The 12,969-nt window shown below is 34.9% G+C and overlaps 1 protein-coding gene across 3 annotated transcripts in view; it reads left to right on the forward strand.

The window, feature by feature from the left end:
* The first annotated feature begins 1,181 nt into the window (after positions 1 to 1,181).
* LOC111402176 (endoplasmic reticulum metallopeptidase 1) overlaps positions 1,182 to 12,969 on the forward strand; it is a 12,796-nt gene continuing 1,008 nt past the window's right edge. Inside the window, exons 1-13 of one of the 3 annotated variants that reach the window (XM_023030327.1) lie at positions 1,182 to 1,371; positions 1,611 to 2,001; positions 4,034 to 4,272; positions 5,671 to 5,827; positions 6,667 to 6,744; positions 7,019 to 7,093; positions 7,196 to 7,315; positions 7,808 to 7,957; positions 8,103 to 8,628; positions 8,903 to 9,059; positions 10,113 to 10,222; positions 11,943 to 12,055; positions 12,400 to 12,751. In XM_023030327.1, the coding sequence (XP_022886095.1) occupies positions 1,657 to 2,001; positions 4,034 to 4,272; positions 5,671 to 5,827; positions 6,667 to 6,744; positions 7,019 to 7,093; positions 7,196 to 7,315; positions 7,808 to 7,957; positions 8,103 to 8,628; positions 8,903 to 9,059; positions 10,113 to 10,222; positions 11,943 to 12,055; positions 12,400 to 12,751 (2,422 nt within the window). In that variant the 5' untranslated portion in view covers positions 1,182 to 1,371; positions 1,611 to 1,656. The remainder of the gene's footprint in view (positions 1,372 to 1,610; positions 2,002 to 4,033; positions 4,273 to 5,670; positions 5,828 to 6,666; positions 6,745 to 7,018; positions 7,094 to 7,195; positions 7,316 to 7,807; positions 7,958 to 8,102; positions 8,629 to 8,902; positions 9,060 to 10,112; positions 10,223 to 11,942; positions 12,056 to 12,399; positions 12,752 to 12,969) is intronic. The other 2 variants (XM_023030326.1, XM_023030328.1) reach the window with 2 other exon arrangements.

Genomic DNA, 12,969 nt, shown 5'->3' on the forward strand with positions numbered 1-12,969 from the left:
ACTTGCTGCTTCCTTATCGGATCTCTGAGACATATTGTTTCACTTTTTGTATCTTCAACACCAAACACCACAGTCTCACTGGGCTTGCCAAATTGTTTCGCGTGGGTTAGTCGCTAACAATTAAGAAGGGATCAGACGATTGTGTAAGGGACAAACCTCTCGAGACAAAGTCCCAAAAAGGGGTGTTTTTATTAGCGATAACTTTACAATTGGAAAATAAAAATAGAATGCCTCCAAGGGGTGCAAGCACACGGGTTATTGAAAAGGAGTGTTTAAATCTAAACTAAGAAATTTAAAGTTACATATCCTCTATTTGAGAGTGTTTGATTCGGGGTCCTTTACTTTATGTCTTTTCTTCCTTTTATACTCCCTGGATGATCTCTTCGTGATCAATCGCTTAAAAACTGCTTGATCGCTCTATAATTGCTCACTTTCCTCGTAGTGGCCAACTTGTCATGGAACTGCCTTCTCCAACTGCTGCCATTACTTTTTGTCGTTCAACCGTTTTCAATTGAATTTCTTGAATCGTGGAACGTGATAGGGTTACTCAATAACTGTTTCATTAACAGTATTTTTGGGTAACCGTAACATCTTATATTTGCTAAGATTCTGGGCGACTCGAAGATTTGGGCGAGAACATGGTCACAACTCTGGGCGACTGTATAGCAATTCATTCGCTCAAATCTTGGGTGACCTGCAAGCTTGGACGATGATATTACCGCGTTCATGGGCTTCCCTATTTAGGCCTTTATCCTGAATTGCCTGATTGTGCCGTTTTTTGGGCCATTTGATTTGGGGATCCTCCAATTGGACTTCATTCCTTGAACTATTCGATTTGGGCTGAACTTTTTGTGTGTCAACACTATCAAAAGGTGGAAGATAGAAAAAAATTCAATTTTCCATGAAATTGTTGCCTAATCAAATAGGGCCTAATTTTAATCCTCATCAAATACCTTCGTGTTTTCAAAGTTTCCTTTTTTGATAGGATTGGAAATTGTGTATGTTACATATCCATACGATTGAGTTCTTGGGTGAAGTCCTTTCATCTCGTCGAGACTGTGAATTGACTGTTTACAACTTTTTAATCACTTTTATAACAATCCAATAAAAAAAATCTAATTTTAATCACAATCAAACACCTGTACTAGAATAAAAATAGATAAACATTCACACTCGAAAAATTTATTCACAAAATTTCCCATTACATGTCCATTAACGAATTCTTGACGGGCTTCAATCACTGTTACAATAAGAAGAAAACAACTAGCATTGACTCCAGATTCAGATTGAACCACCCAATCCATACTCTTGTTGCTCCAACTTTTTGTTGTTCAAAAAGTTTGCAAAGCTACCGTCGATAATCCAATTCAGGTACTGAACTTCGTTTTTTTCTCTTTTTCTTGTTTCTGTTTAAACACACAAAATCACGACTAATATTTGAGTTCTGTGATTGAAGTTTGTAATTTTATGAGACGAACCCAATTCGCCAACATTTTAATCGTGGATTTTTGGTTACTGGGCTTTCCTATAATCACTCAAAAACGCACACCACACTGGAATACTTTTGTGGGTTATTGTTAATTTTGCTTATTTTTAATGTTTTTGATTAGCAGGTGTATTGCATGCTTAATTTGATTTTATATATACTCAATAAAGATGAGACAGAGGCCTAAAGGTTCTTCTGAAAAGTCAAATTCATCTGTTAGTAGCAGTGTTGAGGCAATCAATAATGGAAAGGAAACTCCTTTGTATGATAACACTAAGAACGTGGTCGTGGTTGCAACAAGGTCATCATATGTGATACTGGCATTGTTTGTGCTGGTCATATATGGGTCTTGGGGTGTTTACCATTATCAGTTTGAAAGTTTGCCTTTGCCGCTTACCCTTGAGCAGGTTGGAAAGAGAGGTTTCTCTGAGCATGAGGCCATGAAACACGTCGAAGCGTTGACTCAATTAGGCCCACATCCTGTTGGTTCTGTTTCTTTAGATCGCGCTCTGCAGGTAATTTATGGTTTGGAAGTGATAAATTGACTTAAGCCTTGTGATATGTTGTGAACAAGATAATTATTTTTAGTTACTCTAGATACATGATAGAAAAACACTCGTCGATTTATAATAGATTGTGAGAATCTACTTCATAAGTGACTTGAGAGAATACGGTTACTCTAGATACATGATAGAAAAACACTTGTCGATTTATAATAGATTGTGAGAATCTACTTCATAAGTGACTTGAGGGAATACAGTAAGTGTTAGATAATAAATGGCCCAAGTCTCCAACTAAATGAAGAAGAAACTTTAAGCTGGGTTCTTTATGTATTATTCTTCAGATTTTTGACGAATCAAAACAAGTTTTATGGATGAATAACACTTTCCCACTCCAACCCTCAAGAAATGAGAAGAAAAAAGAGACATTTCGGATTTAATTTTTGAGAGATAAAAAAAGCACTATATGGAACAAATTTTATTGCAATTCGGCCGTATAGTTGACACCATGCACTATTTTGGAGGGATTCAATTCACGAATTCCTAGTAACAAGGCACGGAGTTCACTTCAAAAGTCTTCGAAACTAGAACTATTAGATGATCTGAAAAATTATTTCACGATGCAATTATGGCCTTGCTTAGTAATTTCGTAAAAATATGTTTTCAGAGAAGGGGTATTGAGTTGTAAGCAGAAATGCTTGCATATGAATTTGAATTGATTTTTCATGGAGATTTGTTATATTGAAGCATGAATATTCCTTAGAAAGCAAGAGCTTATAACCATATCTAAGCATTATAATTAGGCAATCATGAGATGGGGACAAGTTGTTTTGCATTCACTCAGCTACATTTCAATCATATTGGAAGGTCAATTGTCCTTCCTTTTCTCTACCATTAGGGGTACAATTTCCTTTTTTATCTGGGATTTTCATTGGCATTGTCATTGCAAACCAATTTTAAAAAATTGAACATTTCATTGAGGGTATAATTTCCCTTTAAAACCCATGTTTCCCAAGAACAAAATGAAGCCCAAGTGATAACTTTTTCCTCTACTAACTTCCCTTGGTTTTTGTCAATATAAAGGTATTGTATATAGAACTCTACAGAGCCTGATAAGACATATTAATTTTTTATTAAATTGCAGGATTTCCCCATGACAGTTCCTTGAATTGGCATTTAATCTAAAGAGATTCTTTTGGTGTGTTTAAAATGACAAATTGATGATTACCTTTAGAATGGTCCAAACATATGACCAAATTCCATCAAAAAGGGAGGACGGACAATATTTGGAACGTACAGCAGTGGTTGGTTTCAGGGATATATGGTGTTTCTTTCACCTTTGGGTGTTAACTGCAAAAAATATGAGTTTGGGGGAAGGGGCAATTGCAATTTTTCCTATGTATAAAAGTAAAAAGAACTTACAGATGCATTGCATTATCAGGGATTTGTTGAAAAATATAAGAATGTTGCCCCCTCATCAAAAGATTACTTCACTGACGAGATGGTGGCATTTCTATGTCCTCAGATTGAGTAACTGAAGTTCAACTTCAATGAAGTTTGAATTCTTGAAATAATGCTGCTCAACCTTGGAATGTTCAGAAGAGCCTCTTACTTGAGAAGCTTGTTGAAGATTTGCTTGATCACATTCCTAATGGTTTAAATTAGTTTGGTCTTGTTAGTTATTCAAATGGTTCAATATTCACATGCAATTGTATTTAGAGAAGTAGCTCCAGAAAATGCAGTTTCTTGTAGAATTTGGATGTGAACATTTTCCGTACATACCTTCATTTAGGTTGCGTTTTGCATTTCTGTTTAGTTTCTGGATTCATTTTTTCCTGTACATTATGACATGGCATAAATAATTATTACATCCTGCACAAAAACATTAGTGCACACATGTATGTATAAAGAAAGTACTAATTTGTCTAGATCTCCTACTCTACGACTTCCCAGTTTTTATTTTGAAAGAGATATTCTCTCAATGGTGAACATTGATGGCATTCTTGAGAAATTAAAAAAATAATATTGTCTAACCTAATTTCTGCAGTATGTCTTCGAAGCATCAGAATCTATTAAGAAAGCAGCTCATTGGGAGGTTGTTGTGGAAGTGGATTTTTTCAGTGCAAAATCTGGCGCAAATAATCTGGTTGGTGGCCTTTTTAATGGGAAAACCCTTGTTTATTCAGACCTGAATCACATTGTATTAAGAATCTTGCCGAAATATGCATCTGAAGCAGGAGAAAATGCAATTCTGGTCTCCTCTCACATCGATTCAGTTTTTGCAGCGTATGGTTCTTATATGTTTTTATTTATATTACATTGGAGATAATTTTGTGCTATTGGATTTGTTTCTTGGTTTCTCATAATCTCTTAGAAACTTTCTTCTTCTTCCTTTTTTCCTTTTTAACAGTCATTCCATTTTAAAACTTGAGCGACTTTTGGACGAATTTATTTATCTAATGTATATGTTAGACAGTTTTCTTTCTGTTTCTGGCAAAAACAAATGAAAATGTCTAGGATATAGAGTTTCTTCTTTATTTTATGTGTTCATCTTATGAGCATATTTGAAATATAATTTTTTATGATCCACTTACAGGTTACGGTGTAATTTTAAAATTTGTACAATGTATCCCTGAGGAACTTAGACATTTCAATAGCATGTTTGCTGCTCTCTCACTTCAATCTATCTAAAAGCATGGTTTTGCTGCTCAACGTTAATTGGAGTTCAGTTATTTCACTCTGCAAATGAGAAATTGGATTATCTTATAAATATTGTTCCTTGATATTTCGGGAACTTTAGTATGTTTATAGCATTTTGGAGGGTGGTCGAACATTATTATGCATTTAAACATCAAATTTATGCAAATGAAACTCTAGATCTAGGATAAATGCATTGAAGCGTCTTGTCTTAAGGAAGATCTCCCTAAATAGGAAGATATTTCCTATGGTAATTTTATACCTAGTTTGCTTCTTCATTTCTGCCCTAAACTTAAGCTATATTAGTTATACAGTATAATTTTTTCAATTTTTGCTTTTTTACCTGTGGACTAGATGTAGAAATCCGGACATGTATTAGCAAGAAGGTAAATTTTTCTCCAACTCAAACTTTGAAAACTATTCAATTTCTTTTTTTCAAAACCTTATTACTTGAGGAAAAATGCTCAACATGAGGATCAGAATACTTCAAATGGTAATGTTCACATTCTAAATTTTAGCAGGCATACGGCAAAATGTCATGTACAGTAAGATTATGAATTTCAATTTTCGGTTACGCGCTCTATGTATAAATCTAACGTACTGTTGAGCACCAAAACAGGGTTCTGATCACAATCCTTTCCACTGCAAGAGCTCAATAGGATTCAACTGGCATGTTGATCTAAATAAGTGAACAATACGCGCACACGTCCAGATATTAGCTTATTCCTTGACTTACTCACTATGGCATCCCTAACATGTAATCTTTTTGTGTTTATTATTCGTAGTGCCGATTATGTTCTTGCGTCCTCCATCATGAATTATGTCGAAAGCTCGCATTTTGTCCTTTATTTATTTACTTAAACATCTGCTCCAATATGTTGATTTATTTGCTCTATGTCAACATGAAACTCTGCTAAAATTTACAATACATGGTTAAGTTTGCTTGCAGAATTATAAATACCAACTTAGGCTTGGGCTCTTTTTTAGGGAAGGAGCTGGTGATTGCAGTTCATGTGTGGCTGTTATGTTGGAGCTTGCTCGAGGAATTTCTCAGTGGGCTCATGGATTTAAGAATGCTGTTATATTTTTGTTTAATACTGGAGAGGAGGAAGGTTTAAATGGTGCTCATAGTTTTATTACCCAGGTTTGGGCAATCAAGATTCATTGACCTGCAGATTATTTTTAAGTATATAATTATGGAATTATCTTTATCAAGATAAAGATCTCCATATAAATACTAGCATGCTACAATATTTTTGATCACTCAATTTTATTATTTATTAACTTTATATGGTGAATGGGGAGTTTGCTATATGAACAAATATTATGTCGTGTTAACATGTTGTTGATATTGTCTCCTCTTCCAATTCTTCATTCCCACCCAATGATACATTGTTCCAAGTATTTCGGCTTCTCATCTGGAAAAACTCTATGATGTTTATGCAGCTTATTTCTTTCCATCAAATTTACATAGGTAATGTGTCTGTGTGCATACCCACCAAAAGAGCAACGATAACATATTAAGCATATTCCGATTAACTCTAGACCGGCCTCTTGAAAAGGTGCAACGAAACCAAAATGCTTGAAATCACCTTAAGCCATTCCACTTCTATCACAACCCTTTTGTATGGGAGCAAGAGGCCCTTACGGTGACTATAAGAAATATTTTCTTTGGTCAGGAGATCTGATCAGAAGGGATAGAACTCAAAAGATAGCTTTTCTGATGTAATTAGGTGGATAAAGGATGTTTTTCTCCAATTTCCATTTTTTTTATTAACAGCGTTATGCGTCTTTTTGCTTTTCTAATATCAAAAAATTATTCCTTGTGCTTTTTAGATAGAGCCAAGTCCAAGTTGTTTTTTAGTCGTTCCCAAAATTTTTGGCTGATATGCTTGCAATGTGAAGCATAAAATGTTGAATTCCAATCTGAGAATCACTAGAAGTATTTCTAAGTGTGGTGGTTGTTCTATGTGTACTTCGCAGCATCCCTGGAGTGATACAATACAAATGGCTATTGATTTGGAGGCCATGGGTATTGGAGGGAAGTCCAGTATTTTCCAGGTTTGATTTTGTTAACGAGTACAATTTACCCTTATCCTACGCTTATCTTATTTTATGTTCTCATTTGCACCCATCTTTTATATTAGATAAGTTTATATAGTATAAAAATACACAAGTCTGAAGTCATAAAAATGCTTTTAGGGTCAATATCCAAAATGTGAACTAGTTCTAAATTGTTTTTTTGATGAAACAATTATACTGCTCTCCCCTGTCCCCTGACATTCTTATATTTTCATTTTTCCTTCTGACATACTTAATGTTGTTTGTCAAACAGGCTGGTCCTCATCCATGGGCCATAGAAAACTATGCTTTAGTAGCTAAGTATCCAACAGCCCAAATTATTGCTGAGGTCCGTTAGAAGAGAACACATTAATTCTATCTCCACCTACCTGTATGGTCCGAATTATTAGTTCATGACCATATTTATATTCTATATGACTTGGTGCGGCAGGATATCTTTTCTTCTGGTGCAATAAAATCTGCAACTGATTTTCAAGTGTACAAAGAGATTGCAGGACTTTCTGGTCTAGACTTTGCATATATGGAGAACACTGCAGTATACCACACAAAGGTGACGTAACTATTCAGTCCAGTTGGAAATGCGACCTCTTTCCATCTTTATCAATAGATGTTGTAAGCCCCATTTCACTTTGAGATATGTATCCTGAACAAACCCTGCTGCACTTGACAGTGAAGTAGTGAAACTTAGGTTCTTCTTTCCAACTAATAGCATGTTTTGTGTGGGCTTATAGGTTGAAGTGCAGAAATACTAAATTAGTTGATTATATGTGTTATAATATGTAAAGTTTTCGGGTCGTGTATGGCTTTACATGTTGGAATGTAATTCAACCCTACTTGAATAAAATGAGAGAAGCAATAAAGCGTGACTAAAAACTTCCTTTCCAATAATATTTTTTCAGATAATATTCATTTATAGGAAATCTTATGTGGAAGTTGGACTACTGCTTGATTCAACTCATATTAATGTTCTTATAACTGCAACAGACATTTGACATTAATTTGTTTACATTGCGATCTTACTGTCTGAACTTTATAAATGCAGAATGACCGGTTAAAACTTTTGAAACCTGGTTCTCTTCAACATCTTGGAGAAAATATGCTTGCCTTTCTGCTTCATGCTGCTGCCTCCTCAAACCTTCCTAAAGGCAAAGGAGAATCTAGCCAGGACAAATCTATATACTTTGACATTTTGGTATCTTGATAATCTCTTGTAATATTTTACATTGAAGTTCAATTTTTTTCCATATCAGTGGCAACAGTACTATCTCTTGACACTTCTTTGAAAAAGATCTCGTATGCTGATTATTTTCTAACACATTTGTAACGCCTAATCTCAGGGAACATACTTGATCACATTTCGTCAACGTGTTGCCAATATGCTTTATAATTCAGTGATATTGCAGTCACTTTTAATATGGACGACATCACTATTGATGGGTGGCTATACTGCAGCAATATCACTGGCCTTGTCATGTTTGAGTGTCATACTTATGTGGATATGTTCCATTGGTTTCTCCATCATTGCTGCCTTCATTCTTCCCCTTGTATGTTCTTCACCAGTGCCATTTGTTGCAAGCCCATGGCTGGTAGTTGGTTTGTTCGGTGCACCTGCTCTCCTCGGGGCATTTATTGGGCATCATGTGGGTTACCTTATTCTTCAATCGTACTTGTCTCGGACATTTGTTGGAAGAAAGAGGAACTTGCCTATGATTGTTAAATCTGACGTGGCCAAGTTGGATGCTGAACGATGGCTCTATAAAACTGGTTTATTACAGTGGCTTATTCTCCTGACGGTGGGAAACTACTACAAGATTGGATCTTCTTATTTAGCTCTTGCTTGGTTAATCTCACCCGCCTTTGCATGTAAGTTTTCATTTTATAACATCCTAGCCTGATATCTTAGGTATGGATGTGACTCAAACAAGGCTAGTGAGACTCTGTGATTCCTAAATAAAACTAAAACCGTGTATCTGAAAATGGATATCTGAATGTAAATTTGATGGGGTTATGCTTTGATCATTTTATGGCACCCCATAGGCATTATAGACTCCTCTTTTGCATAGCTTTTAATTTCTAAGAACTAGAAAACGTTTATCAACAGTTTGCTTTCATCTGATGCATATTCTGGAATGTCTAGATGGTTTGCTTGAAGCAACATTATCACCAGCAAGGCTGCCGAAGCCGCTGAAGACTCTGACCTTGCTGATTGGCTTATCTATACCATTCTTACTCTCTTCCGGGATGATTATTAGGTTGACGGCCACAGTTATTGGAACAGCAGTTCGCTTTGAAAGGTAAACTTCTGAAAATCTTACTTGAAGTGGCTGAATCACTTCTTAGAGAAATTTAAGGTTCTGTTTTTTCTTCTTTGTTTCCTTTCTTGTTTTCTCGCTTTTAGTATTACCTGTAGTAAAATGAAGAATCTAAATTAGTAGCTTCACAGAGATTGTAATCAATTTTATGTGCATTAATAAATGTAAACATAAGAAGTCAAATGTTGGGATTTAGTTTCTTGTCTTAACCGTATAGGAATATTTAGCAAATTCTTGTTGGATGGGTTTGATGGAACCCCTGTGGCATCTACGAAGTTATCATTCGCTGGAGACTCCTTTTTACCTGTTAGTTTGTCTTCTCATGGTTGTCATATTGTTTCTCCAATATACACCTTTCTTAAGAGTTTAGATTAAATTAAAAATCTAAAAAAGGTCAATTTATTTGTCGGACATCTGTTAAGATGCATTATTTTTAATGGACTTCTTCTACAGTTCTCTTAGAGGTTGATTCTGCCATTGAATTTCAGGCCATGAAAAGAAAGCAGAAAATTCGAGTTCAAATCTTTCTACTTCACCCATGAACTTTACTCATAGAGCATAGTAAAATTCCTGTAGACCAGTCATTGAACAATTATGAACAGTCACGATGTGAATTTTCTTGGTTTGCTAATTCAGATCTTACCTAAAATCTCATTTTTCTTTGTATACATCATAACCATAGTTGCTGGAACTCTGCACCTTAGATGTATGTTGTTTGAAAAAGCACATTGATGGAGAGTTAGGATGGACTTTAGTATATTTAGTTTCCATTTATTTTAAGAAACATATTAGTGATTTATTTAGAGTCTCCATCACACATGCTTGGTGCATGGAAGGATGTAAATATGTGGTGAGCATCACCTGATTCTTGTGCCCCGAAGAACTACTACTCATGATTATTATTGCACAAGCTCAGTGGCTATATGGATGATGGCTATACACTTCATATTGAATTCTATCATTTTTTGAAATGGTTCTGTTTTTTAATCTTTCACTCATCTACAGTTTCTAATAATCAGCCTGTCTCGTTGGCAGGAACCCTGGTAGCACTCCTGAGTGGCTTGGAACCGTGATAATTGCTTTATTTGTTGCTGCTATCATATGTTTTACAATGGTGTATCTAATGTCGTATGTTCACATCTCAGGTACTTATTATTACAATATATATATATATATATTTTTTTTTTAAATTTAGGTTTGCTGCGGCATTGACATGTTATTGGCAATTTGTTTTGCTCTTCTTTGGGGATATCAACATATCAATGTCACAAGAAATCTTTCAATTTCTAATCCATGTATTATTATAAAAAAAATTTTGTTTAGTCTTGTTAGTATCTACTTTGAAATTACTTGGAGGCACAAACTCAGTGTATCTTTATGCATGCTCACATCATTCAGCCTTAAGCATCTACTATCCTTATCTTGATGGTCTAGAGCATGATTAGTTAGCTTAAGAAGTTTACTTATTATTAACCCTTTGCTTGGTATTGATTTAAATCGGATTTTAATTTAAGTCAAAGTCAAACAATCAATATTAACCACATATTTTATGGGTTTCACAACTTTTCAACCACACGTTTCAAAAACTTCTATCAAAATCTATTTTTAATCCCCCACCAAACAAGGCTTAAATAAGTAAGTTTAATTTTATTATTATTATTTTTTAATTAAAGGTGAAAATAAGCCCCCATTTGGCCCCCATTATTTGGATTTATAATGGGGGGAATAGTATTTTTTTGAAAAATGGATGGTTGTAAAAGAATGAAAAATTTTCGATTTGCGTGAAATATTATTTTATGGAAGATTGTGTGGTTGAAGATAGGAGAGAGACAAATTTAAATTAAATTGATGAGTTTTAAAGGGGGCCAAACGGGGGCTAAGTAAGTTATATATATTTTTTCACTATGGAATAAGTGTCTATTTGTACTTGAACATAAGAAAAAAGTAAGTTACCTAGCATATTTGGAAAAAAGGCTACTTAAAAGTAGCTTTTAACTTTTTTTCAAGCTTAGCCAAACATGCTGTTAATATTATCATTTCGATCTACTGTCTATATGAGCTGTAACCACTTCATTCCTTGTTTTATTTTATATATAAAACTCATGATTGAGAGCTTATGAAACAGAGGATGATTTTCAGCTTTTGGTGGCATAAATTGTCAAAACTGGCGTAGCAACCTACTTTTAGAAGTACCGACTCAAATTGAACCAAATACTGAGCTGTCTTTATTTCAAATATGCAAAATATCCTCTAAAAATGGTCCAGAGTATAATTAATCTGCATCATGTCAACTCGAGTTGAGTGTAAAAAGCTTGGGCTGGCCTAGAAGTAAGAATGCGCCTAAGGTGCTGTCTGTCCAACCGTTAACATTGACCTACTTTTAACAAAACAGAAGGTTAATATCTATCTTATTATGGCTAATTTCAAAGGGGAAGAGGTCATTCCTTAGACCATACTTAGTCGCCCATTTTATATTTTCATCATTCAAGAATCAGATGGCGTGGGTTTAGGTTTCTGAGATGGTTTCTTTCTTTGCACCATAAGCATTGATCCAATCTAAAGAAAAGACATGCATTATAAATGTGCTTTTTTGGTGGATTATGCCTAGACTCGAAATCAGACAAATGAAGGCGATACCTTTCTAATGTATTAATCAAGCCTTGACCATTTTAAACGATATGTAAATGCCTGGGATCTAGATATGATTTGAAATTAACATTTCACCTCGATAAATTGAATCAACATTTATTCTATCCTTCAGTTCCTGTTGGCGTCAGCTAGCAGTCCAATGAATTTGTTCAAGCATGTGATTTGAAGGTTTACAGTTAAATGCCCGACTAAATCCGTGTTTCATTTTTTCTCCAGATGCAAAACTGCCAATTATTGTTGGTACATGCATTCTGTTTGCAATCTCACTTGGTGCAGCTTGGATGGGTGTTGTGCCACCATTTAGAGAAGATACTGCTAGAGCTGTAAATGTAAGCAACCAGCGGTTGTTAACATGAATTTGATCCATGTAGCTTGCTTCTCCTTTTCTCTTCACATATGTCATTGTTGAATTTTGACTTGATCGTGCATTCATCAATAGCATACTTGCGATCTTTATTCCATCTCCCACAGTAAAATATCGTTAAAGACAAACTTTAAGTGAATAATCCATCTTAAATTACTGCAGTAACCTCTGAACTTCTCTTACTAATTACTCAATTTTGGGTATCTTTCTATAGAATCTTTTATGGCTATAATAGTGCCACTTTTCGATTAAACTACATGAAGCTTTTTCACTGTGGTTTATTTTCTTAATGGTTTTGGTGTTTCCTAGGTTGTGCATGTTGTGGATGCTGCAGAAACATACAATGAAAAACCAGTCTCATATATCTCTCTATTTTCATCAACTCCCGGAAATTTGGTTAAGGAAGCTGACCAGATTGGGGAAGGATTTGTTTGTGGACGGGATAGATTTCAAGATTTTGTTACTTTTTCTGTCAACTATAGCTGTTGGACGGACAAGGGTGCTCAAACTGGCTGGGTTGCCTCTGATATTCCTGCAATAAGTGTGGAAAAAGACACTAAAGATGAGAACAGAATTACGCAGATCATAATTGATACCAAACTTTCTACTCGCTGGTCTCTTGGAATTAATACCAAAGAAATTGATGACTTCCTGTTAAAAGGTACTATAGATGTTTGCAAATATTTCTCTCTCTGCTTCCTCAACCTTTTTTTTGGAGAGACATATACATAAATATAGCAGATTTTTGTTTTTATCAATTTGTGCATTTAGATGCCGTACTGGATATAATGTGTACAGTTTGCTTAACAAGTTGAATATTTTTCTAAATCCCTTGCATGAATTGTTTGTTTTGTACTTAAAGATTATGGAATTGTGTTC

The sequence above is a fragment of the Olea europaea genome, chromosome 10, assembly GCF_002742605.1.
Source record: "Olea europaea var. sylvestris chromosome 10, O_europaea_v1, whole genome shotgun sequence".
Lineage (NCBI taxonomy): Eukaryota > Viridiplantae > Streptophyta > Magnoliopsida > Lamiales > Oleaceae > Olea > Olea europaea.